General features: G+C 43.0%; 2 protein-coding genes across 2 annotated transcripts in view; both read left to right on the plus strand.

The window, feature by feature from the left end:
• si:ch211-106n13.3 (vWFA and Collagen domain-containing protein) overlaps positions 1 to 21,690 on the plus strand; it is a 31,720-nt gene extending 10,030 nt beyond the window's left edge. Inside the window, 15 exon segments of the mRNA XM_062517414.1 lie at positions 4,810 to 4,863; positions 7,041 to 7,085; positions 7,843 to 7,896; positions 8,336 to 8,389; positions 8,640 to 8,693; positions 9,875 to 9,946; positions 11,439 to 11,474; positions 11,880 to 11,924; positions 12,220 to 12,252; positions 13,011 to 13,157; positions 13,446 to 13,500; positions 18,137 to 18,328; positions 19,068 to 19,145; positions 19,791 to 21,435; positions 21,535 to 21,690. Of these exon segments, the coding sequence (XP_062373398.1) occupies positions 4,810 to 4,863; positions 7,041 to 7,085; positions 7,843 to 7,896; positions 8,336 to 8,389; positions 8,640 to 8,693; positions 9,875 to 9,946; positions 11,439 to 11,474; positions 11,880 to 11,924; positions 12,220 to 12,252; positions 13,011 to 13,157; positions 13,446 to 13,500; positions 18,137 to 18,328; positions 19,068 to 19,145; positions 19,791 to 19,975 (1,104 nt within the window). The 3' untranslated portion in view covers positions 19,976 to 21,435; positions 21,535 to 21,690.
• Positions 21,558 to 22,619, plus strand: LOC134061610 (C-C chemokine receptor type 3-like). The gene has a single exon (XM_062517417.1). It carries the CDS (start codon positions 21,558 to 21,560, stop codon positions 22,617 to 22,619), a length of 1,062 nt encoding a protein of 353 aa, XP_062373401.1.
• The last annotated feature ends 3,049 nt before the right edge of the window (positions 22,620 to 25,668 follow it).

Below are 25,668 nucleotides of genomic sequence, written 5' to 3' on the forward strand. Positions count from 1 at the left end.
CTGAAAAGATGTAATTTCTACATAAGAGGAAGGAAACTGTGTTTGTCTGTGACTGGTGATGCTCTGTGTGAGAGGCCCAGAAGATGCTTAGCACTCTGGCAGTATTAGACCAAATAGACTTTTGGTATCTTTTATGGAAGGTGTGTGTTGCAGGGTATCACTAGCTGTAATAATGTTTTCAGTAGTAATTCACTTAGTAAATGTTATGAATAAGTGTGATGAATGCTACTCGTTCGCAAGAAATTTGACATCTGGAATTAATTTGCACACCCCACCTTCCCCGCATATACCACCACCACAACCACTCGCACTGATGCCCTGCCTTTTTGGATTACAAGACAGCGTAAATACCAGACCTGTGTAAATCTGGAACCCTTCCCTGAGGTTTGCAACCCCAGCTCCCCTCCTCTCCCCTCCGATCCCCTAAGCTCCCCTGCCTCCCTCCCTCCCTCCCTCCTGTCCCCCCCGCCGGTCCAGTGCGCTGGATGATTAGCTAACCGACGATGGGCTTCATGTGGTGCTTCAGATGAAAGCTGCGTCGCCGGGGTGGGTTTTCCACCGCAGAGCAGCCGGTGCAGCGGCCGCAGCTTACGCACCCTCTAATCACCGGCAAACGCACACACAGCCAGGCCCGTAAACGGCAGAGAGAGAGAGAGAGAGAGAGAGAGAGAGAGAGAGAGAGAGAGAGAGAGAGAGAGAGAGAGAGAGAGAGAGAGAGAGAGAGAGAGAGAGAGAGAGAGAGAGAGAGAGAGACCATACTGGGCTCAGATGATTTCATGGCAAGTTTTCAAATGAGACTGGCTATCTTGATGATTATTTTAAAGAGAGAATCGAAAAATGATTTGTTGAGGCTTTTGGAATTCTCAAAGCCACATTTTGAATTTCCCCTGTATGAGGTGGATGTGATATCGGCCTGGAGGGATCTAAGGATGTTCTTAATTGGTATTCTTGTGTTGTCTTTTGTAGAGCAAATTGTAGACAACGCTGCAGAGGGTACAATTACTTTATGTTGTAATTCAAAACCTACCTCTTGTCAGTATGTGAGGTCCTCCAGGTTGTTGAATTTTGCAGACGGGATCTAATACTTGCCTGTTTCTGTGTCTCTTTGTTGAAGTGAGTGAGGGATTGTGTGTGTGTGTGTGTGTGTGTGTGTGTGTGTGTGTGTGTGTGTGTGTGTAGACTGCCTGTACTCTCTATGTGTGGACAGTGTTTACATACACATGCATGTCTATTGCAGGTGTGTTTATAGTGAGTGTGCTTGACTGCATGTTTGTTTGCTTCTCTGTGTGGTGTGTGCGGTTTGTTTGCAACATGTGTTTGCAAAGAGTGGCCATCACCATCAGGGTGATCTAATGGGCAGACACCTGCCAGACAGGCCCCAGCAGGCGCACCCTCCAGCACTTCTCCAGGGCGATGGCTCCCTGATGGGGAGCCCTGCGGTGCCCGCCAGCCCGCCAGCATTCCAGCTTGGTTATCTAGATAGGTGGGAATGTGGCGCCCTTTGCCCAGTGGTTGGCCCATCCCGCATGCCATGCAGAGATACTGGTAACTTGCTAGCTTTAAACACACAAGACGTGAAGCGCTAAAATTAGGAAAGTTCCAAAATAGTAGGCAGTTTTGACATGCAGAAGATGGCTTGTAATTTGGCAATGCACATGGCTTTTCATATAGCATATCTCATAGATAACCTTCATTAAGGCAGTCTTGGGTGCCACATGGTCTTGCCTCATAGCCACCACAGGCCTTTCAGTGTGAAGAGTCAGCATTCAGTTCCCACACGTGACAGTCATGTTGTTAAGGATGGCAATTCTATTTCTGTTTCGTTGTACCCTTTCTATTTCATTTCTCTTTCTGTCTCTACTTTTGGTGTCTTGAGTTTTTAAACATTACTGTTCATGAGTGAAGATGAATGGTGCTTAATTTCTAGGCTCTCAACTAATTCCCTCACATGTAACCTAATCACTTGAGTATTTTAAGATTTTGAAGTGTATGTTGAAACTGTGCAAATAAGAGACTTAGTTTCCAGTATGAAAGAGTTTCACATTTTGTCTTTATTAAAACATAAATTAGAACCCTGACAGGCACAATGCAAATATCACTCTTTAATACGTGAGGTTAAGCCCCAGAAATAGCTTCATGCCCCTCTGTGGCTTCTCCTAATTACTGCACACTAAGGAAAAAATGACACACTTTCAATACAGCAGAATACCAGTTTCTTAGCAACTTAATTGGACCATTTAGGTGGAATGACAGTTTAATACATAGCTTTTGTATTTACATAGCACTGCACGTTGATGGATGCAAAGTTATATCATTTATAATGTTATATACAGTATGTTCAGCCCATTGAATTAAAGCTTAAAATAATACTTAAATCACATCTTCATAGCTTCTGTTCTTGTGGTACATAGACAAAATTGCAAAAATTGTGTCACTCTCTGAATACTTTTGGGCTTGACTGTATATCTGTCGAAGATTAAGGAAATGTGTTAACTTGTTTAAGGAATGATGGCACCACTTTTTCTCCACCTGTGTGATTTATTCTGTTGAATTAGCATTATTATGATAGCGTAATCCTGCACTGGTGACATGACATGGTACCATCCATGTGGAACAGCACGAGTGTGTTAGCTATGTTCACTTGTCAGGGTTACACATTTCCTGTAGCCAATCAGCACTAGTCTTTGTCAATATTTACAACTACTACAGTTTTACCAGCACTTTTATAAGATCATACAGGCTTCTTATTTGGCAAATGACAGGGTGCTGCCTGCCTGTGTGTCTCTCAGAGCTGAGAGAAGCTCAGCACTTCAAAAGAGTACAGGCATGTGGCAGCCTCCTGTTTCAGGATCTACTGTACCCCCCCCCCCCCCCCACACACACACACACACACACACACATACACACACACACCACTCCCTCCAGCCTCCAGCCCTACTTTAGTGAGTGTGATATGCTGGTAGAAAGTTATGCTGTTTGTGTATGGGTGTGTGTGTGTGTGTGTGTGTGTGTGTGTGTGTGTGTGTGTGTGTGTGTCCGTGCAAGGGTTGGGACAAAATCAATATGGCATACAATATGGTTTCTTTTTGTGATACATTATCAATACGCTACCACCAAATATAAATGTTTACCAAAATGTTCAATTGTGCTAATCATCTTCTAAAATGGATTCATTTACCCCAGTCACCACAGCACAAGCAAACACTGTGTCTCTAGAAACACTGAAATATATATTTTAAGAAAGGAATCTGTTATTTCTTAAGAGACATGTTTGTTCATTTATATACAGCTCTGGAAAAAAATCTGTTGTCATCCTACAGCTGCTGAGTGATAATCGAATGAGTTGATGGTCATATTCAAATTTGCAGTGGTCTTTTGATTTTGAATATGTCTGTCAGCTCATTCGAATGTCACTTAGCAACCGTAGCATGACATCAGAAAAATGTGCACTGGTCTCTTAACTTTGTCCAGAGCTGTATATGCTGTATAAAATGACCATTCTCAAGGTTCTCACTAAAAGTAAAAGAACTGACCACATTACTCATTACAACATTTAAGTCCCTGCACTGGCCTCCAGTAACGGTCACGGAATTGACTTTAAAGGCCTATTGCTTGTTTTTAAATGACTAAATGGAATGTGACCTAATTACCTGTTTCAGTAGGCTACATGCTCCTGAGCACTCATGTCCCATGAGAAATGCCTGTTGATAAAACCCACAAACATGGTGACCAGGGGTGGAAATTAAAATTTGAAAATGTGACAATCTATCAGCCAACAGCAGATTTCTGGTGAAATTAACCAGCCACTCAATGTTAAAATATGACTTTGTGTCTGAAATCTACCAGCCACTCTCACATTTTACCAGCATTTGGCTGGTGGCTGGTGCTAATTTCCATCCCTGATGGTGACACAGTTTTTAGTTGCTATGCAGTTTACCTTTGGCACCAACTTTTGGTTGACATGAAGAAAAACACTGATTCCAGTGTCAAATAGACCAAGCTGTTCTCAGTGGCTTTTTAATGCCTGGCCAAATGCATTTCCTGTTAATTAGTTGAACTCTATCTTTTTTATGTATTTGAATGATTAACTTTGGTTACACCTTACTTGCAGGTAACTACCGTTACATAAGCGTACCATGAACATGCCAGAGTGTCATGAAAGTCATAAACATTATAAACAAGTCAGAAACGTTCATGATGTCAATGACATTTGCTTCTGTCATGGAGTGTCATTAGTTTTTTGTAATGACAAGTTAGTGTTATTATTTTGTAACTATTGTCCTAATGCCTTAAACAATTGCCCTAACCTATACATTCATTTACATTTCTTTGCCTGTGTTTATTGAAAGCACATTGAATTACCCCTGTGTAGGGAATAGTTAATAAACTGGCCTTGAATTGTAAAATGAAGTAAATAAATACACAATTCCATCTTCACTGAACACAGATGTCATAAAAATATTGTAGACAAATCAAGTTTTGCAGAATCGCTGAATTGCTATAGTTGGTAAAGTATCATGACCATAGAGTCGCGCATTACTCTACCCATCCCTATAGTGTATGTGTCTCTGTGTGTGTATCATGTATGTGTGTGTGTGCCTTTTTACCACAACTGCTAAGCATGTGCCACAGTCTTCACATGAAGACCTGCAACAGCATGAAAATGTCCCTGCAGGTGCGCAAGAGAGAGAAAAACACACCTTTATCTGTTTCCATCTGGACACATTACTGATGATCAGAAAGTCATGACCTGATCTACATGCAGATAAAGTCATGACAATCTCTCCTCTGTTTCTGTTTATATTTCAGGGTGAGAAGGGGGAAGCCAGTGTTGCTGGTTATGAGGGACAGAGCGGAGTTCCGGTAAGTCAAGTTAGAAAATGTCCTCCTTTGCTTTCTGTATATTATAAGTGGAATAGAACACAGTTCATTGCCGTCTGTTCTCTCCTGCTGCAGCTAATGTATACACTGAACCCAGTCATGGTTTATGTGACCACACTTAAAGACACTCGAGGAAGTTTTTTTTCTAACTCAAAATAGTCCTCCCCGCGCGGTTTGAGTGAACTCCAGATCGAGTGGGCGTTTGACCACTGTGTTTACTTACCTGCACAGTCCCCTACCGGGGCTTCTGAGGACAGGCCTGTGAAGGTGTGCAGTCCGTGCCAGAGGTGAACAATGCACCTTTGTAGTCGTCCAGACGCCTCTGATTATTATCACTCACTATTCTGGGAGCCCCGGGTGTAAACCCACCACCTACTTCTTTCCAGCCGCGGCACTCTGGAGAAAGTCTGGCTCCTTTGCCATCGGTGGAGCGACAACAGAGAGGCACTGTTGAGACGTAAACGTAAAGCCAGTTCTCCTTATAGGAAATCATATAAATAACATCCTGCTCAGTCAAATTCATTCATGGTCATACAAACACCGTCTTATAATTTGGGCCTTTTCATGAATGTGGCCCTAGCTGTTGTTAACTGTCGGTTTATGTTTTTCTTCTTTGACTTGATCTAGCTGCACTGCAAAAGGCTTTGGTTCAGCTCCAAATTGACTCACAGCTGTGTTTGTGTTACTGCATCCACAAGCTAATGGGAAGACAGTGTGGTTACAGAATAAATTGAAATAGATTAAAATACCCATGGCTGTGTGCGTATGGCAGAGATGGGAGAGTCTTCCATTTAGAGACCCGCAGAGCTTTTCTTGTGGAGGTGACTGCAGGGATTTTACTGGTGGAAAAGTACTGATGTGGATGATGGGATGGATGAAATAGTCGGATGAGAGGATGAAAGAGTGGGGCAGGGACTGAGACTGATGTCTCTGACAGTCAGATGGGTCTCTGGTTTCTCTCTCCCCACACTCCTCTCCCCCTCCCCTCCTTTCCTCAACCCCACCTCTCTTGTGGTGAACCTCAGGATGTTCTTTCCCCCTCTAAATGTGTGTGTGTGTGTGTGTGTGTGTGTGTGTGTGTGTGTGTGTGTGTGTGTGTGTGCGTGTGTGTGTGGCCTAGCAGTTTAAACACACATATGCAACAGGTGGAAGCAAGATGGTGACTGATTTTTTTCCACAAGCGATCATTTAACCATTAATGGTTCATTCACATCCAGCCCCTCCATCCATTCCCACGTTCACTTCATGTCTGTCCAAGTCAGATCAGGTTTCCTCCATGTCAAAATGAGTATGATGTTTTAGACAGAATTCAGAGGCTAAAGTAGAGCCTTCAAAAGCAGTCTCTTTACATTTGATGTATCATTTATGGGTTTTCTATTCTGAGAATCAAAATAGTATTTTAGGGAAAAGGAAACTAGGAAAAAGGTTTTACTTTCAGAATTAGAAGCTGAGCATGATAAGTGTTTGTTTCCATTTGGTTTGGTTTGCATTGCATTGACATTTTTGTTGGTTCACATTATGGAAAATGGCTGTACATTTGCACAATGCATACAGTACGTGCATGATACATCTGAAGTAAAGAACTTGACCATACATCTCATGCTAAAATGGCATAATACCCCTCAACAGGAAATATGCCATTTTTCTATGTTGCTGTGAGATGGGCCATAATTAATAACATTAATTACTAGCTTATATATTGCTCTACTACTATTATGTAAAGATGAACATGAATTTGAAAGACCGTTTCCATAATATGGGTTTTCTCATACTGAAACTCCTGTTGGCTAGTAATGCTAGTCATTGTTAGGCATACCACAAAGCCCCTAACAACCTCCTTCATCTGATTTTCATGCCAACACCTGGATTACATTTTTATGGATGAATACACACAGATAAGAGATGTGGTCTGGCAGGGAATTGGACGGCCATTTGTTTGTGATTCTTTGACTTTTCAGTCAGACCGTTCTCATTAATTTGCCTCATCACATCTTGTATAAGGTTAATATGACTCTAGATCACTTGCGTAATCTTAGCACCACATTGTGATAAAGAGCAGTGCTTAAAGGTTATTAGAGATTGCTGCTCTGTGATGTGTAATCCTGTGCTTGTTGTCCCATGCCACATGATTGACCAATATGCTTCTTTGTTACTGGCAGGGTATCAGAGGCCTTCCAGGAGACATGGGCCCCGTCGGACCCCAGGTGGGTTAACTCAAGGGCTCGCGTGGTAAAGCTCTGGGCATAGTAGTTTAGCGGTTTAGCAGACGCTTTTTGTCCAAAGCTTTTGTTGTGTTTGTCTGTGTAACTATGCTCTGTCTATGGAGAAGTAGGTATCTGAGTCAGATCGTTCAAAGAATGAGTAAACTCTGTGAAAAATCAGAACTGAAACTCAAGTGACAAACCAACAGGAGACAATGTGCACGGTGGCCATCTGTAAACTAAGCACTAATGGTTTTAGGTAAGCACTGTGTAGGTACACACTATGCAGCTTTAGCTATTTTCGGCACTGTAGAGCTCCCTCTAGATTTGCAATGTATTTATACTGTACATGTACTGTATGTTACTCTGCGATTGGAAATAGCAAACGTCTCGCTTATCCCCCCCTGTGCACAATGCAAATGCTTTTGTTATGGATGTGTATACAACAGGCAAAACATATTTCCAATATTTATCTACTGACAAGGTAGTGTTTCATGATTCTCACGAGATTTGGTGGGGCGCCGCTCTTGGAAGTTGCATGTCTGGTTTTCTCGGTAGGGACTTGCTACCTCAGTGCTGTATAGCTATGCTACTGTAGGTGAATGACTCGCCTATTACACATTTGTTTACCATCAAATTGTCCTTGTAAAGGTGAAAATATTGCATAGAATACCTTAGCTGTCAGTGGCTGGTATCTGTCATCTCAGTCTGTAGAATTCAGTGACTGACTGGGTTATCCACTGATTGCTGTCTTTTACAGGGTGAGAAAGGTTCTCCTGGGCCTGTAGGAGCTGCTGGCCCAGTAGGCTCTCCGGTAAGTTCTATGCAGTGCATTTATGCTTGTTCCCAACCCTGGGACGCAAATGAGTGAACCATTTGGCTGAGGCGTTGTGTATCAGACCCTCTGCATTCAAATCTGAATCTTGCAAATGCCAATGGCTAAAAGTGTGTGTTTCTTAGCTGTTGTAATACCAAAACAAAGAAGGCTACACAAGACAGGTTACCACTAAGCAAGTTAACATTAAAACTTCCTGAGTTAATGAAATTGTTTGTTTCATCATAGTTAAGCTTCCTAGATTTGTTGTGCTCAGCTCTGGGATGAACAATACTAATATGTTAACGTTCTTATAGAATAGTCATTGTTTGGCCTAAACAAACAGAGGCAGTTAGCTGTTGAGCTCTACAGTAGTTAGAATGGTGCATCATCTTTGCCATCATAGGAGTTCATATTTTCATGTCCATTTTATCTACAGGGGCTGCAAGGGCCAGCTGGACCACCTGGGCTTAGTGGTCAAGTAGGCCCAAAGGTACGTGTGTGTGTGTGTGTGTGTGTGTGTGTGTGTGTGTGTGTGTGTGTGTGTGTGTGTGTGTGTGTGTGTGTGTGTGTGTGTGTGTGTGTGTGTGTGTGTGTGTGTGTGTGTGTGTGTGTGTGTGTGTGTGTGTGTGTGTGTGTGTGTGTGTATGAGAGATAGAGAGAGAGAGATACACTCCTAGTCATTTTGCCTAATTGAAGATGTTGCACAATAACATTTGATTTTGTCACTTGGGCGCACCCAGGGTAACGCTGGAGCCCGTGGACCAGAGGGGCCTCCTGGGCTTCCAGGGCCTAAAGTAAGTTTGTCACCTAGCGGAAACCGACCTGCTATATCAACCACATATATCAACCCCAGGCATGCAAGCGCACCTATTTTTCCACTGAACTGGTTTTTGCTGCACAAACATCCTCTTCACAAAAAAAATAAATGTTTCCTGTTTCTTTTGTGCGGTTGTATTAATGTGAAGTGTGAGTTTCGAGATGAACTATGTGTGGAATATAAAAGTGCATGCTTCTGATAAACTGCTAGCTCTTATCACATGTATTGCTCCCCTTCAGCCACCTACCCCATGATCAGGGCTAGATATGGTGCTACTAAATTAAAGGTCTAAATGAAAAGTTTCTAATCAACTGTGTGATGAAACACACTTTCACACCTTTGAGGTACTGATTTAGCCCCACACACAGCATACCACCTCCACTTACACCCCCACACACCCCACACACACACACACACACACACACACACACACCGCACAGCCAAGAAAAGAGAGAAATGGTGTTTCCGTCCCCCTCCACCTCAATACACTCCTACATCCACACTAGATGACAGATTTATCACCTCTTCTCTAAAATGGAGAAGGGCATTTTGGTGTGCTGTTCTGTAATCAAGATAACAGAGCAATGTAAAAGCTTTTTTTTCTATACTCATGCATGCCTTGAGTGCTGACTGACAAGCACCTCACTTACAGTGGATGTGGATCACCCAAGGGATGTTGTGTGGTTGTGTGCGTGTTTGTGTGCGTGCGTGTGTGCGTGCATGCGTGTGTGCCATTGAGATTTTGCCTCTTTCACAGATCTGAGTTTCTCTAAGAAAATGTTAGAATACTACCCCTTAACAAATGTTCTAACAATATGTGGTAATAGCACAAAGCTGATTATTGTAATGTACGATAGCCAAGGACATTTTCCCAAACTCTGTTTCAGAGGCTTACACATTTCTGGACTGAGTAAGAATGACTCTAAGCAAATTGGCAATTACTGTTCTGTGTCAGTAATTATAGGTAGTCTGCACCTTTGGAAAAGGCAGTGTCATCTCCACCAATAATAATTATATGCATAATTATTTTTCAATGTGGATGTGTCTATTAGCACAGTGTTCGATGGTAATGTGAAACTTGTTTTGGTTTAGTTGCTGTGTTTAAATCTGGTGTCAATCCAAATAAAATAATCAAATGTGTGTGTTTACCTCCCACAGGGGTCAGACGGGATGCCCGGGACTGAGGGCCCCCCTGGAAGCAGAGGCATGCCGGGGTTCAAAGGGCATAAGGTAAGGCTGGAGATGCACTGAGTCAGACAGTAATTCAGTTGCTAAATCGGACGTTGCGATCCCACCAGCTTTTTTCATCAAAAGACGTTTACTAGTGCAGCCAGATGGTTTTTGCAACTTGTAAACTTTGTCATCACCTCCATTTTAGTGAGCACAAAACACAATTACTAAACGTTCTTAGAGTAATTATAGCCGTGCAGCCAGATGATATGTTCAAGGGAAGCGGACAGGCTTCCGCGAAAAATAGGATTTGATTAGGATTAGGCTACAAGTGAGTAGTAAGATGACAAAAAATAGCGGAAAAGAATAGTTTATTTCACTGTCTATGGAGAAAAACAAGTGAGCCTGACAGCTGTTTGACCCGGAAAGAGAATTATCTGCCCATTATTGCATCATGACATGAATAAACTGAATTCAATTCAGTTCAGTTTTATGGCAATTATGGAGGAGTTACTCACGGTAAAGAAGGTGCAAGACAGACAAAAACTAAAAATCTCCAAAATAAACACACACTGCACACTTCAATCCTTTTGCACATTTAATAGCCAAGCTTTCGGCCAGACGACTGAAATTCATTCATATGGCACTTCTACCAATTGACATTGTCTCAAGGCACTTTAAAGAGTCAAACACAGAACAAACACCTTAGATCAGCTACTGTGGCAAACTCCCTTCCTACAGTAGCCTCCAACAAGAAATCTTGTGCAGAACCCAGATCAAAATGGTGTTAGTATCTCTTTGGTAGCCACACTAATATCCCACTGTTGTTAGCTTTACTAATAAGTGGCAGGAAGAGATGGACTTCTGGATATTTCCTGATGTGTTTACACACAACTGGACCACACTAGACTTTATGTCACAGAGTTTAGAGGACCACACTGTCTGCCTGGAGTGCCTGAATGCCTGGAGTCTGGTCATTTGGATTTGATTGCAACCTAGCCTGAAAGCCAGTCCGAATTTACCCTGCCCATAAAATTTGAGGTTGTCAATTGCCTTAAAGGAAAAATCTGGCGAGTTTCCACATATATCTTTGTTTCTCAAGGTCACTGAGTACTATCAGTATTTACTTAGCTTGTGTTGCTACGGCCAACAGCTACCGCAGTGATGCAGCTCCAGCGCTCCAGCGCTCCAGCCCACTCTGGGGGTATGGCCGTGTGCTCCGGTGTAGGCCTACTTGTCCCCAGAGTGGAGTACTGTAGCTGCCTGGCTACTGATAAGGGCAGATGCACGCTGTACACAGTAGCTCCTGATAGAAAATGACAGATTACTGTTCTGGGGTTTTAATGGAGCAATGCTTGTCAAACAAAATAGAGCATAACATTATTTAACCAGTTCAGTAAGGCCAGTTGCTTGATTAAGAGACAACTTCTCACTCTAAAAATAGACCCACGGTTGTTGCTAGACCCAACTTCTTCCTGTAACGGCAGGACCTGATGGCTCTCTGCCCCTGTCACAGTACTCTGTCTCATCACCTCTCCTCCCTCTTCCTCAGGGCGAGCCTGGAGAGCCTGGGCCTAAAGGAAGCCAGGTAACATGACCACAAGTCTGTTCTGCTCCCTTCCTTTTCTCACAGTGAACTGCAGCCTTAGCCTACTTAGTCCCCAGGCTCCTAGCCAACGGGAGGTAGCATTCAGGATATTTTAAGAGGGTGGTTTCAGACCATTTATTTGCATGGTGAGGCCATGATTTCTTTCTAGATTTCAAGCTGAGAATGGTGTTCACAGAGTCAGTATCTGTTGTTGTCAACATATACATTGCTGAATACATTGCTTACATGCATTATTTGTTACAGCTCTTCCAATAAGATTTGTATAAACTCAGGCAAGGTTGAAGAACTTGTGTAGTCTTAAGTGTAGTCTATGACAGATACCATCTCTCTCTGCGTTGTATATCGCAAACGTGTTGAGTGACCTTGTGGGTATTGTCGTTGCAGGGAGAGAGGGCCACTGATGGCCAGTCTGGGAGCCCTGGCACACCGGTATGCACCTCCATCCTCTCTGACCTTTTGACCTTCAGTGCATGCATGCCTCATACAGAGTCCATGTCGTCCGTTTGCTACTGTCACTCAATCAGGCAGCTTCTTTTGTATTATGAGTGTCAAACCGTGACCAGGAAAGAACTCTGTTATTTTGAAAGTGGTCATTGTTGGAAAAAAATATCAAGGGTCTTCACCTCTTAATGGTGTGTTATGTGGATTAATACTGACCTTTAACCTGTCTTTGATCATTACTGTTTCTGGGCAGCTTTGAGTGTGTGTTATCTGTGTCTTACAGGGAGGACCTGGACCTCGTGGAAGCAAGGGAGAGGTAAGTGTTTTGCTTTAGACCTACAGGACAGCTATTGACTATTGAAAGCAATCGTCAGGCATCTTAAACCATGAATACAATGAATACAAAACAAGAGTTCTCTGTCTCTTCTGCAATAAGCGTAATTTTCAAAGCAAGACCACATCACTTTTTCAGAGGGAACTCATGTTCTCTGTGGTGCAGTAGTTCAGTTTAATACTTCCCTGTAATGGCCAAGTAGCAGCAGTGTGTTTGTATGTAACTCAATGTTTTCTGTTTATTTTAATTTTATTTTTATTTACACTCAAGGCCACTTTACAAAGTCTAAGCAAAACAAAGAGGTTGAGGAAGAAAAATGGGGTAGTGGATGATGAGAAATGTTCATAAAACAGAAAGGTCTTGAGAGGAACTTTGAAGAAAGGAAGGAAGGAGCAGTCACGGAGGGGTTGAGGGTGGGAATTCCAGAGCTTAGGGGCCATGGTACTGAGGGGCCTGCAGTTGTATAGTGGGAGAGTATAATACATAAATTATTCTTTGCTCAAATGTATGACTATGACTGCTGCTTTTCATAAAGGCATAGAATAAGACAGTAAGGTTTTTGATAGCTGTGACTTAATGTTATATTTGTTTGTTTGTTTGTTTAAAAATACTGTTTGCATAAAAACACTGTTTGCATAAAAACACTGTTTCCTTATGATCCATGTAACTCAGTATATGCTCTTTATGTAACTCAGCGTATGGTCTGCACATCTGTGCATCTGTCATTGTTCCCTGACTAGAGGGGCGAAGCAGGAGAGCCTGGGGGCAGAGGGGCAGACGGGAGGAATGGGGACGGGGGCCCCGCAGGAGCTGTTGGGGCCCGGGGATTTCCAGGCCAGGACGGACCACCAGGGCTGCCAGGTGTACCTGGGTACCCAGGGAAACCTGTGAGTGTGATGCTAGTTCTCTCAAAAGTGTGTGTGTGTGTGTGTGTGTGTGTGTGTGTGTGTGTGTGTGTGTGTGTGTGTGCGTGTGCGTCTGTGTGTATGGTATGAACACTGCAAATCTTAAATCCATTAAGTCTCAACTAGATATTGATTCCATCTCAAAGTGGTAGAGAAGACTCACATGCTCTTTGAAATATTCACCACAAAAGCCAAACCATATTTCAAAAACACCAGAAACAGTGAATTTTCATGTGTGTGTGTGACTCACCCATGCCATTGTGATCTCAGGGAAAGCCCCCTTCAGAAGAACACCTCATGAAAATCTGCGCTACTGTGCTGCAGAGTAAGTTACCCTTCAAGCTGTTCTTTTTGCACATATTCACTCTGTCACTCATGTTTTATGCACTGATATATGATGTGATAGCATGGACCTGGGGAAGGCCAATACAAGGTTATCCTTCTTACCTCATGGCCTGTGCAGATTACCAAGTCAGACTAATGTAGGCGATCAGAGAACCATAAATGGTTGCCACATCCTGGTCGGGAGATTAGATCATGTAGCATATCGTACTTTCTGCCTGTCATCATAGTGTCAGTGTCAATACAGGAGTCGTCTGAGGATCCCCCAGAAAATGAACATGCTAGAGTTTTGAACGTGAAGTCGTTGAACATCGTAGACAATAAATTGCTGGTCATTGAATATGTCACATTACAAGGCATATTCCTCCTTTGGTGTCATTTCCAACTTTTTATATTCGGGCACGACACTGGTAATTTGTCTGCTCCAACAAAAAAGGGAGCAAAATCTGGCTTAAATTGCGTAATGTGCACAGGCCATTAGAGGTTTGTTTTTTTCTATTATAGAGAAGGTTAAGGCATCTACAGTGTATCCTTAATTTCTTTTGGATTGACTGTTGTAACCGAGTGTTTACTTTAAAGTTGTCTTGCCACCAAAAGATGTTATATGACCATCTGGGCATAGCCAATTCATCTCCATAGTATTCTCGCAGGATAAACACAGCCACATCTTTTCAACCCAGTGAGTTGAGAAGGGGAAACATCTGGTGTAGTGAGCCATACCATGCTCCTTTCACTTCTGCATTTTGAAAAAGAAACAGATCGTAAATCTCTGTAGCCCACACAATATTGCCCAATCCTAACTTGCCCACACCCTATTTTAAAGCCCAGGCCATTGGAGATTGCACCATTTCGACCATAACGAAACCTTCACCATTTAGCAACTGCAACAGCTGTATCTCAATTTCAGTTTAAGAAAGAGCGTTGCTCTGTTGAAGTTGTCTCAATAACAGAAATAGGTCCTTAATATGTTTGCAAAGGTCATTTACATGTAACATAATTTAAATGTTGTTGGGTTGCATTTACTGTATCTAAATGTGTTAAAGAGACATGACCATAACAATACATACAGTATTAGCTGCAAGCAGCAATCAGGGGGCTAAGCGGTTAGGCTGGAGTTGCCATGGCAACTCAGTGCTGTTACATCCAAAGATTCTAGAACAGAGCAAGATGGATCAGTTGCGTCAAAAGAATGAAGTACGGTACAGCCAGGGCGCCATTTCGGTAAGCTCAGCAACATTTCAGACACAGTTCCAATCATATAAACCCACCTCAACAGCTGTTTTTGCCGTTGCCAGCTGTTTTTTGTTTTGTTTTGTTACTCGGTAATGATCTGGCCGTGTGAAAGGCACGATTTATTACTTTTCGGCTTACCAAAATGGCGCCCATGGAGCGTTAGAATGTACTTCAAAAAATCCAACGTATTCTCCGGCCAGTGATCCATCTTGCTCTGTTCTAGAACCTTTGGTTACATCTGACATATGGCTGCTGTCAGAGCAAGTTCCTTCTTGCTACCAAAGATTGACTGAGATAGATAGTCACTTCCTATATGGCGGCCTCACCACGGATTTCGATTGGCTGTGTTGGGTGAATGCTCCTGAATATGGCTTCAAAATTCAAGGCATATCTAAAGCTCAGTCTGCAGTTCATCTGTGCCCAGTTTTGTGACAATTGGACAATATCTGTGAGTTGTGAAAATGTTTTGGTGTGTTGGACAAAATCCAAGATGGCGGCAATATCGGACATGTTGATGCCACAAGTTGGTTTGTGTCGGCCTTAGGAGCTCCCATGGTATTGATATGACAGACATCCCTAGTAAGTTTTTTGCAATTGCGTACACATCAAGAGTTACAAGCTAAAATGCATTTTTGCTAATTGCAGGGACAATTGCTGGGGCCCCATGGGGTCACAGGTCAACAAATGTGTTGAGCGTCCTCCTCCTTATGGGGTCAGAAGTCCATGTACTAATTTTGGTGTTGATACCAGGGGGTCAAGACCATGCTTCGGCACGTTAGCATACGCCATTTTCAAGTATGGTGCCGCATGGAGCATTTAGAACCAGCTCTGTGCACGAGAGTCTGTGTTGGGCACAAGCTCTCATGCGCGTACATGTTGGTGGGCAGGTACCTATCCAACGGCTACAGCTAAACGTTACTCAGGAACTTGGCACATGGTTATAGCCGACTGGCACTGGATACAAGCTCCAGTGTTCAATATGCCGTTGACTATGAATTGGCCAGATTTACTAGCATTGCCTCCGCCATTCATTTGAATGGAGTGCGGGACTTAGTCATACTCTCCAGTTATATATAATATCACCATGAAATGATACATGAAAGTGTAGCTGAGCTCACTTCCTGTTTGGCGGCTTCACCACTGATTTGTTTGGTGGTCAATGGTGAATGGTTTTATATATGGCTTCAAAACGCACGACTGTTGTGAGGCATACACTGAAGATGGTCTTGGTTTTGATAAAATCCAACATGCCAAATCATAGCGGAAATTGACATCATTGGGTGCGTTGAACTTGGCTTGATCCAAGGATAACAAAGACACTTCATTTTTGAAGTTCAGGCATACGGGTCAAATGTGCGTGAACGTACGTCCCACTTTGACCTGTTGGTGGCGCTAGAACACTCGAGGTGCCAACATGAAACTTGGTGAAATGAATCATAGGACTGTTCATAATGAGTGTGCCAAATTTCACTTTATACCGAACAGTTTATGGGCTGCCATAGACTCCCATGGCGGAACAATAAAGAAAACGTGCAATGGCTTCACTGCTCGGCCCCCAATAAGAACACACTGCTACTTCTTTATCACCATATTACTACTAGTACTACTAGTGCTACTACTACTGATTCACATTTACCATGCTCTTCTCCTCTCTCCTTCCTCTAACTCCCTCTTCTCCTCTCTTCCCTCATCCACCTTCATCTTCAACCACTTTCTCCTCCTACGTCACCTTGACTAGTATTTCTAATGTAAGCATTCCTGTCCTATAGTAGCTATAGTGGTGTAGTCCTAACTAAAGTCTCCTCTACACTTCTTGCTGTAAGTCTCTTTGGATAGAAGTGTCTGCTAAATGAATGAATGTAAATGTACAACTGCTACTGCCACTACTACTAACACTACTACTACAACCGATATTACTACAACAACAACAACTGCTACTGTCACTACTACTACAACTTATACTACTACTGCTACAACTGCTACTGCCACTACTACAACTGATACTGTATGCCTACTACTTCTACTTCTACTTCCTCTTCTATTTGTGCACTTTCAAGGGCTTCATGTTGATTTGAAACTGGGTCATTTTGTTGTGCTGCCTTTCTCCTCAGCATATCATGCTTTGGTTGAAATTGATCTCAACCTGCGGTCATCTATCTCTACCACAATCATTAGTATACTATAACCCCAAAACAGAAAAAGTTGGGACGTTGTGTAAAATGTGAATAAAAGCTGAATGAAATGATCTGCAAATCTGTCAAATTTAGTTGCACAGACAACATGTCAAAATGTTGAAAATGACAATTTTGACTATTTCATGGAAAATATATGTTAATTTTGAATTTGAGAATCCAGAGAAATCTTTGCAAACCAGGGGAAGAGCTGAAAAACAAATTGGATGGCTGTGGTCTTTTGGACCTCAGATGGCACTGCATCAACACCAGACTTGTTTCCAGACCTGTCATTGTGAGCTCAGGAAAACCAGGATAACCATTGTCTATGTGCACAGTTTGATACTCCATTCAAAAACTGCTGCCAAAATTGTGTTGAAAATACCACCGTATCTGGGCCTAAAATGAACTGAGGTAACATGGGAAAGGTCCTGTGGTTAGACTAATAAAAATGTGCCTTTCTTTTTTCGAAATCATGGACTCATCTGGTCTAAAGAGGAGAGGGCCTATACAAGTGTTCAACCTATCCAACTTGTATTAGTGCTCAGTTCAAAACCCAACATCTGTGACGGTGTGGGGGAGCATTAGTGCCTACAGCATGGGCATCTAGCATATTTGGCAAATCACAATCAATTATGAATGATGTATACAGGTTTTGGGCAATCCAGGTCCATGTCTTTTCCAGGGAAGACTTTGAATATTTCAGCGAAACAATGCCAAAATGAACTCTGCACATATTTTAACAGTATTTCTCCATAGAGGACGAGTTCAGGTGCTACGATTCTGCTTTTACAGAACGTTGTTAAATGAAGAGGTGAAGCAGCAGGTGAAGCATTCTCTGTCCCAATTTTTTTTTTAAAAAAACATATTGGTGCAGCTGGCATCAAACTCAAAATGAGCATATATTTTTCATTTTAGTCCAAATTATAGTTTTCAATATTTTGTCGTCTACGTCCTTTTTGCTGCTAAATTTGGGTTTGCAAGACTTGTATATTTCACATCACATTCTGTTTTTATTTGCACTTCACACAATGTCCCAACTTTTTCTGATATGGGGTTGTATGACAGCTTCTATTACAGCTGGCTCCTATGGCCCCCAATAGCTCCCCCCCCCCCCCCATCCTGCCATCCTCCTACTACTACTGTTATTGCACTGCTGCTACTACTTCTAATAATAATAATAATAATAATAATAATAATCTGTTATCCCCTTAGACCAGCTACCACAGTTCATGCAAATGATGGCAACCCGAAGCTGCAGGCACTGTGAGACGACTCAGGGGCCTCCAGGAGAACCAGGCTCTCCCGGGCCTAAGGGCCCCGGCGGAACGCCAGGGTACCCCGGTCGGCCTGGGTCACAGGGCTACCCCGGAACCCCCGGGAGAAGAGGGGACATGGGGATGAAAGGTGAGAGATGCCACCACCAATGCCACATTTACAGGATATACGATGGAGTAAGAGTACACCATCAATGCCACATTTACAGGATATACGATGGAGTAAGAGTACACCATCAATGCCACATTTACAGGATATACGATGGAGTAAGAGTACACCATCAATGCCACATTTACAGGATATACGATGGAGTAAGAGTACACCATCAATGCCACATTTACAGGATATACGATGGAGTAAGAGTACACCATCAATGCCACATTGATGGTGCACTGACATGCTGACATGGACTGCCACTTAATATGTTTATGTGGGAACTTGAATTTAAAACACTAGCAAAAAACCCTACTGTTAAACACTGCATTTGGTACATTCTGTACACATCTGTATTGAACCTAATACCCTGTGCCTAAATGGTTTGGTACGAATATGTTTACCTTTACATCCCTACTGGCAGAATTCTTTCAAATAGTTCATTATGTAAATGCAAACATTTTTTCAAACAGTGAATTAATCTAGATCCAAAAGGACAAGCCAAAGTTTTCTTCAGCTCTATGTATTTTTGCGTGGCTTTCAGACTTTTGAGAAATGGATGTTGAAATGTGTCATGAGTCGCCTGTTTCCTTTCTCTCACAACCACAATTGCCTGTTAGAAGTGACACTGAACTATTGCACTGGTGCATCAGCACTACAGTATGCCTCTGTTGGTCCTGCCTCGCTCTGCAGCTGTGCCTTGTCCTCTGTGCAGGTGACATGGGTCCAGCTGGCATGAAGGGCTCCAAAGGCCACGGGGAGGTGGGGATGCCGGGCCCTCCCGGGCCAGTAGGTAAATAGTGGTGCTTACACACACACACACACACACACACACACACACACATGCAGTATACACACACACTGGCTGAGGGGCTTGTTTCCACAGGATGTTTGTGGTTTTGATTTCTGTGCACACTCAATCCAGAAAGGCAACAAAACAACCCAGCTCCATCCATTGTTATTTGGTCCTCATGCATGGATCTTATCACTATCTCCGACAGCAATGGCACATGCAAAAAGGACTTTATATTGTGTAGCACTCACCTACCCACAGATACTGCTAGCATGAAATAAAATTAGAAGAACAGCAGCTCACACACACACACACACACACACACACACACACACACACACACACACACACACACACACACACACAAGTACTATTAATGATGCTACATTTACTCCTTAATATTAGTACTATTACTACTTTTACTGTTGTATTTTTTCTGCAACTGCTACTATGACCAGTGTTGTAATGCTGTACTGCTACTAGGACCAGTGTTGTAATGCTGTACTGCTACTAGGACCAGTGTTGTAATGCTGTACTGCTACTAGGACCAGTGTTGTAATGCTGTACTGCTACTAGGACCAGTGTTGTAATGCTGTACTGCTACTAGGACCAGTGTTGTAATGCTGCCTATGGTGTTCTGGACAGGTCTGCAGGGGCCCAGGGGCAGTGATGGCCAGGGCTATCCAGGACCTTCAGGAGAACCAGGGAAGCCAGGAATGCCTGGAACCCCGGGCAAGCGAGGGCCTCCGGGCGAGACGGGCGTCTGTGACCCATCCTCCTGCTACCAGGCCTACAGGCAGGACAGCTACAGCAAAGGACCCAACTTCTAATGTCCACTCCCCCAACCCGTCCACCCATCTCAGCCTCAGTGGTCAGAACCTTGGCTTGTGCCATCAGACAGAGATCCTTGGCACCACGAGACTCTGGTATACATAGTGGTTCTCCTGTCAAACCTTTTCTGAGGGAGACAGAGTTTGTGCACATTGCCATGACATTGTAAACTGTTTCGAAATCACATCTGCTTTGCCGTTTCTGTCTCTTCGAGTCCAATGGCGGGGTTATGGTTGTTGTCAAGTCGGCAGATAAGTACATTGACAAAGATAGAAATAGATGGGACAACGTTCAACTTCCTCAGAGCAACATCTTCAACACACTCACAAGACAGATCTTGAGAAGGAGTGCAAAGACGACATGTAGCTCAACACTAAATGGGTGCTATCTTTCTCCAGGAATTGCACTCTAGTCAGTATTGATGAGATTCTGTGAAAGCATAAATCATTAATATGCCAAACTGTTTTTGTTTGTTTGTTCGTCGTATAATACTCTATCCATGTTCTAGACTCTGATATCTCAGTTCTGTTTTCTTCTTGTAATATACTAAACAATGCACTGCTCTGCCTGGGTCCTGCTACCTCTTTCTGGATGTGAAGCAACCCATATTTCACCAAAAACACATCTGTTCGCCGAAGGATAGGGAAGACGATGTATGTGAAAAGAAAATGATGATCTTGCCCTTTTGTATGCGTACGTTTGATCGTTATGACTCATTTGAAGTTCAGATGCGTGCATGAAGGTTCCTATTCCTATTCCTAACAATATTCAGTGATATGGTGATATGGTCATGCATTGAAGTCAGTCTGTTTCTTTGCGACTACTAAATATTCTTTGTCTAATCCCTCTAGTGCAACTTTTTCCCCTGATTGTGTTATTTGAAATTAGTGAAGTTCATTTAGTGAGACTGTCCATTCTTCAAGGCCTATGTTGTAAGTCCTGATGATGCATATTCTGACTCAGAAGACCTTTGGCCCATGGAGCATATTGAAGGGACCGGATGTTTATGTATTGGCCTATCCATATTGTTATGTTGTCTTTAATTAATTAAACTATGGCTTTGTTGTGTTTTAATACAGAAAAAATATGTTATTGTGCTCTTTCACTTATTAAAAATGTGTTTTCTTTTTTAAAGTTGCCTAGCGTGTGTTGGATAATTGCATTCAATTATTGTGTCATTTTCTGTGACAATTCTACGCCAGCACTAACTCAGCACCGATTTCTACGTATTTCCTTAGAGATTGTATTATCTATGTTCTTGGAACGATTGTAACCCCTCACATTTCTCAGTTCCTGCTCTCGTTGAAGGCTGAGAAGACTGCCTACTCCTGCCTGAACAGGATGTTGAGCTCTAGTCATATCTCTCACAGCCAGGGCAGACACATGCACTGGCAGGGCTGACGAGCTGCACACAGGTCTGGCCTCATCATCCTCGTCCTTACTGCTGCATCCCCCACAGGTAATGACAAGTAGGCACTATTAACTTTAGATTTCAACGGGATTTTCTGGCAATTTTCTATTGATTTTTATTTACTTTTTACTATTTTTTTTTCTTCAGGTTGACACATGAATACTACTGCTATGGATTATTATAACTTTCTGGAATATCTGAACGAAAACAACAACTCTGATGGATCTAACCAACCTTACGTAGAAGATGTCCATGTACATTTATGTCTGAAGACTGCTTTTGTAGACTTTGGTGCCAAGTACCTCCCGCCGTTCTTCTACATCAACTTCATCATCAGCGTGCTGGGGAACGGCCTGGTCCTCTACATCATCTACAGGTATGAGAAGCTCAGCACCGTCACCAACATCTTCCTGCTCAATCTGGTCATCTCAGACCTGCTGTTTGCCTGCTGCCTCCCCTTCAATGCCGTCTACCACGCCTCGGAGTGGATCTTTGGCCGGGCCATGTGCAAGCTGGTGGCCAGCCTGTTCTCTATTGGATTCTACAGCTCCATCCTCTTCCTCACGCTCATGACCTTTGATCGCTACCTGGCCGTGGTGCACGCCATCACCGCCGCCAAGCAGAGACGGAAGGCCTACGCCATCAGCTCCTCCGTCGTGGTGTGGGTGGTGAGTTTGGCATCTAGCGTCAAAGAGCTGGTCCTGCACGACACACACTCCGATGAACAATATGGCGAGTTGTGTGAGAATGTTGGTTATAGCCAAGACACTCTGACCAAGTGGAAGCTGTTTGGCTACTACCTACAGTTCTTTGTCTTCTTCTTGATCCCTGCAGCAATTGTGCTTTACTGCTACATGCGTATCACTGTGAGGGTCCTCTCCACGCGCATGAGAGAGAAGTGCAGAGCGGTGAAGCTGATCTTTGTCATCGTGCTCACCTTCTTCATCTGCTGGACCCCCTACAACATCGTCATCCTCCTGAAGGCTCTGGAGGAGTCTTTCAGCACAGAATGCCCATCAGATTCCCTTGACTATGCTCACTTTATCACACGTAACCTGGCTTACCTCTACTGCTGCATCAGTCCTCTCTTGTACACTTTTGTGGGGAAGAAGTTTCAGAATCACTTAAGGAGAATGCTGGCCAGATACTTCCCAGGGCTGAAGATCACCGTGTGGGAGAGCAGGAGCAGCAGGACAACTTCACACAAGAGTCCGTACACAACCGATTACTGAAGGCCAAGGGGCAGCACTCGCCTGGGAACAGCATACACAAGACACATGTGACGGGTAATGCCTTTGGAAGACTGATTCTCCATTTGGGGTATACTGACAGAATGTACAGTAGTCATTTGAAAAAGAAGGTTTCAAAATGTCAGACTTTTCAGTGTCACTTTTTTTTTTTTTTTAAATATATGCAAGACGTAATGCACTCCCTGCCCTGCATCTTCTTGAGGTACTAGTAACAGTTTGCTTTACATAAATTACTATAGATATCGGATGTACAGTAGCAATGTAATATATTCACTGGTTTTGTACTTTTCAATCATTATTTCTTCCTTGTTCAAACAACTTGTTTTGTTTTGCACACTTGAGGCCCATGGCTTAGTGTGACTATGGCTTGAATAGTGACTATTGTCTATGGCTTAAATAAGCTTCATGTTTTTAGAGTTGTGTCTTTATATGACAATCCCAAATCAGACAAATGATGACAATTTTTTGAATATTTGAAAGAACATCTGTTTAATTTCTTTAAATGTGAAATGTGCCATAAATTGAATTAAATGACTAAAGGCTCCAGGACTTCTGTGGTTATTTCATCATATATTGTGTCATAGAAAACACAATTGCCGTTGACACAATTGACTGAAAAAGTATTATACTGTAATAACATGTTGAAGTGCAGCATTGAGAAATATACTTGTCCAGATGGCAACAATATGCTTCATACATATTCCATGACAATACTACCTTAGTAATTTCTTCTTCTGTCTCTTCTTTGATTCAAGGCTTAAAAATGTAACTTAGACTCTTTGAAAGTAGTCATCATTATTTTTCTTCATGGGTTTCCCATTCATATGCAGACATTCAGTGTCCTGTTGTAGACACAGAGAAGAGGTGACAGGAGCCATCTATTGGCCACGAGTGGCTATGTGTTACTGGCAATGATCTGAAGCTAACTGCTGAACCAGCAGCTGAAGACACTGTCTAAGGAAGAGGTAACTGTCATGGTGTTGCAGCTCTTTACTGCTGTACTCCAGCTTCAATCAAGCAGAAGGGCACTTTGAACAGACAATAGTGGCTAGAAGAATGATGAGCCTCAACGAGTCTCTCCTCAGCCAGCCTTTCTGCACCATCCTTCAGAGTTTTTGCTCTGAAACACCTCACCCACAGTTTGCTCCACCTGACATACTGTCCACACAAACAAATGCTTTTACACACTGAGCAATACATGTTCTGCAAACACATGCAACCCCTACAGGCCCTACTGGATGAAAAGCATAATGTTTCAAAAATCCATCTCTAGCTGTTTCATAATGTTAGTTATTTCGTACACAAGAGAGGTGTTAAATTCCTTATGCTATAGGTAGGGGATTTCCCACAAGCCTATTTCCATATCAAAAAGAAAATCATCAACAAAGTAGGCTACCCTATGTATGCAAAAAACATCACCAATAGAGAACTCTCTGAGAGCATTTCTGTGGGGTGATCAAGCAGGCACTTTCCTTCATGGTTGTTTTGTTTGTGTGTGTCCCAGACCCAACCCACTCCTCACTAGCCTTGTCCTACCATACTCTCGAACATTCATATTGTGTAGAGAGTCTGGCCACTTTCCATTGCAAAGCGTGAACTTCCTTGAATGCGGATACTCTATTGATGTTACTATTGGATCTGCCCAGAGCCACTCAGATCTGCCATTGGGGCAGCCGTAACCTACTGGTTAGGGCTTCGGGCTTGTAACCTGAGGGTTGCCGGCTCGATCCCCGACCAGTCCACGGTTGAAGTGCCCTTGAGCGGCACCTAACCCTTCACTGCTCCCCGAGCGCCGCTGGTTGGGCAGGCAGCTCACTGCTCTGGGTTGTGTGATTCACCTCACTATGTGTTCACTGTGTGCTGCTGTGTGTTCACTAATTCGGTTAAATTGGGTTAAATGCAGAGAACTGAATTTCCCTCACGGGATCAAAATAGTATATTCATTTGGTCGTGACGTGACATGCTCAAACTAGCGCACAACCTCAACGTCATCGTTCTCAGCTCTGTTCGTTGATTGGACCTGCACATTTTTGTCTTGAGAAAACCTGTGAATATACTGTAGAAAGTGGCAGAAAATGTGAACCGTGGAAAAATCTAAAGATTACATAAGATAGTTTGCTAGAAAGAAGTCTAAATATAACTGCTTTATTCCAGCTTGCTCTAAACCAAATAAAAATGCGACCAATGAGCATGGTGACTGACGAAATAAATTGATATGATGTGTTTAAATAAACCACTGTTGTCATACAGTTAAACAGGCCTGCATTGCAGCACATTAATTAAATATCAAGTGTTTTCCGTGTGTATATATTTAACCAACAGCATAAAATAGCAGAGTATCCTCACGTTTTCAGTAGCCTACCGCTGTTCCAGAAATCACAAATAAGAAGGTATCCGTTCGATTTCTGTTCATATTTTAGCAGATTCTAACGTAAGGAGCAAAGATTCTAGAACAGCAAGATGGATCACAGGGATAAGCTCCAGCGTCATCCCAGACGTTGGTTTTAGTGCAGTTGAACTGATCCGTCTTGGTCAGCTCTAGTGTCTTGGGTAAGGAGGCAGAACGAGACACCTGTCATACTCGTCATGGGGAGATTCTTCCAAACTGCCCTATCACAACTTTGAACTGACGTCATTGGGGTGGGTTTTGGCCAGCGCAGTTGCTTAAAAACGAACTGCGCTGAACTGCGCTGGCTGAGCTAAGACGCAGTCTCCCGAGATCTTGTATGGACATGTGACATGATGTCACGGGGGTAACTCCCACCGCGACTGCAAGAAGTCGGACATGATTTCTAACCAGTTTGCATTTCGTCTGTCCCAGTATGCACTCTGTTTAACCCAGCATGCATCACATCAAGTCAGATCTGCGCAGATTTTCGTCAAGTCAAACGCACCTACTGTATATGCCCCCCTAGAATAATATCGAATGTCTATCAGAACTGCCCGCCGCCAAATACCTGAAGCAACCCTGTATTTCGCATGCACGGTTAATAATAGGCGACGGACATTCGCCTACATTATTTACTGAAAT

Source organism: Sardina pilchardus, chromosome 2 (assembly GCF_963854185.1).
Source record: "Sardina pilchardus chromosome 2, fSarPil1.1, whole genome shotgun sequence".
Taxonomy (NCBI): domain Eukaryota; kingdom Metazoa; phylum Chordata; class Actinopteri; order Clupeiformes; family Clupeidae; genus Sardina; species Sardina pilchardus.

Excerpts from the sequence above, each read along its gene's own strand:
- LOC134061610 (XM_062517417.1), top strand. The coding sequence starts at position 21,558 with ATGGATTATTATAACTTTCTGGAATATCTGAACGAAAACAACAACTCT.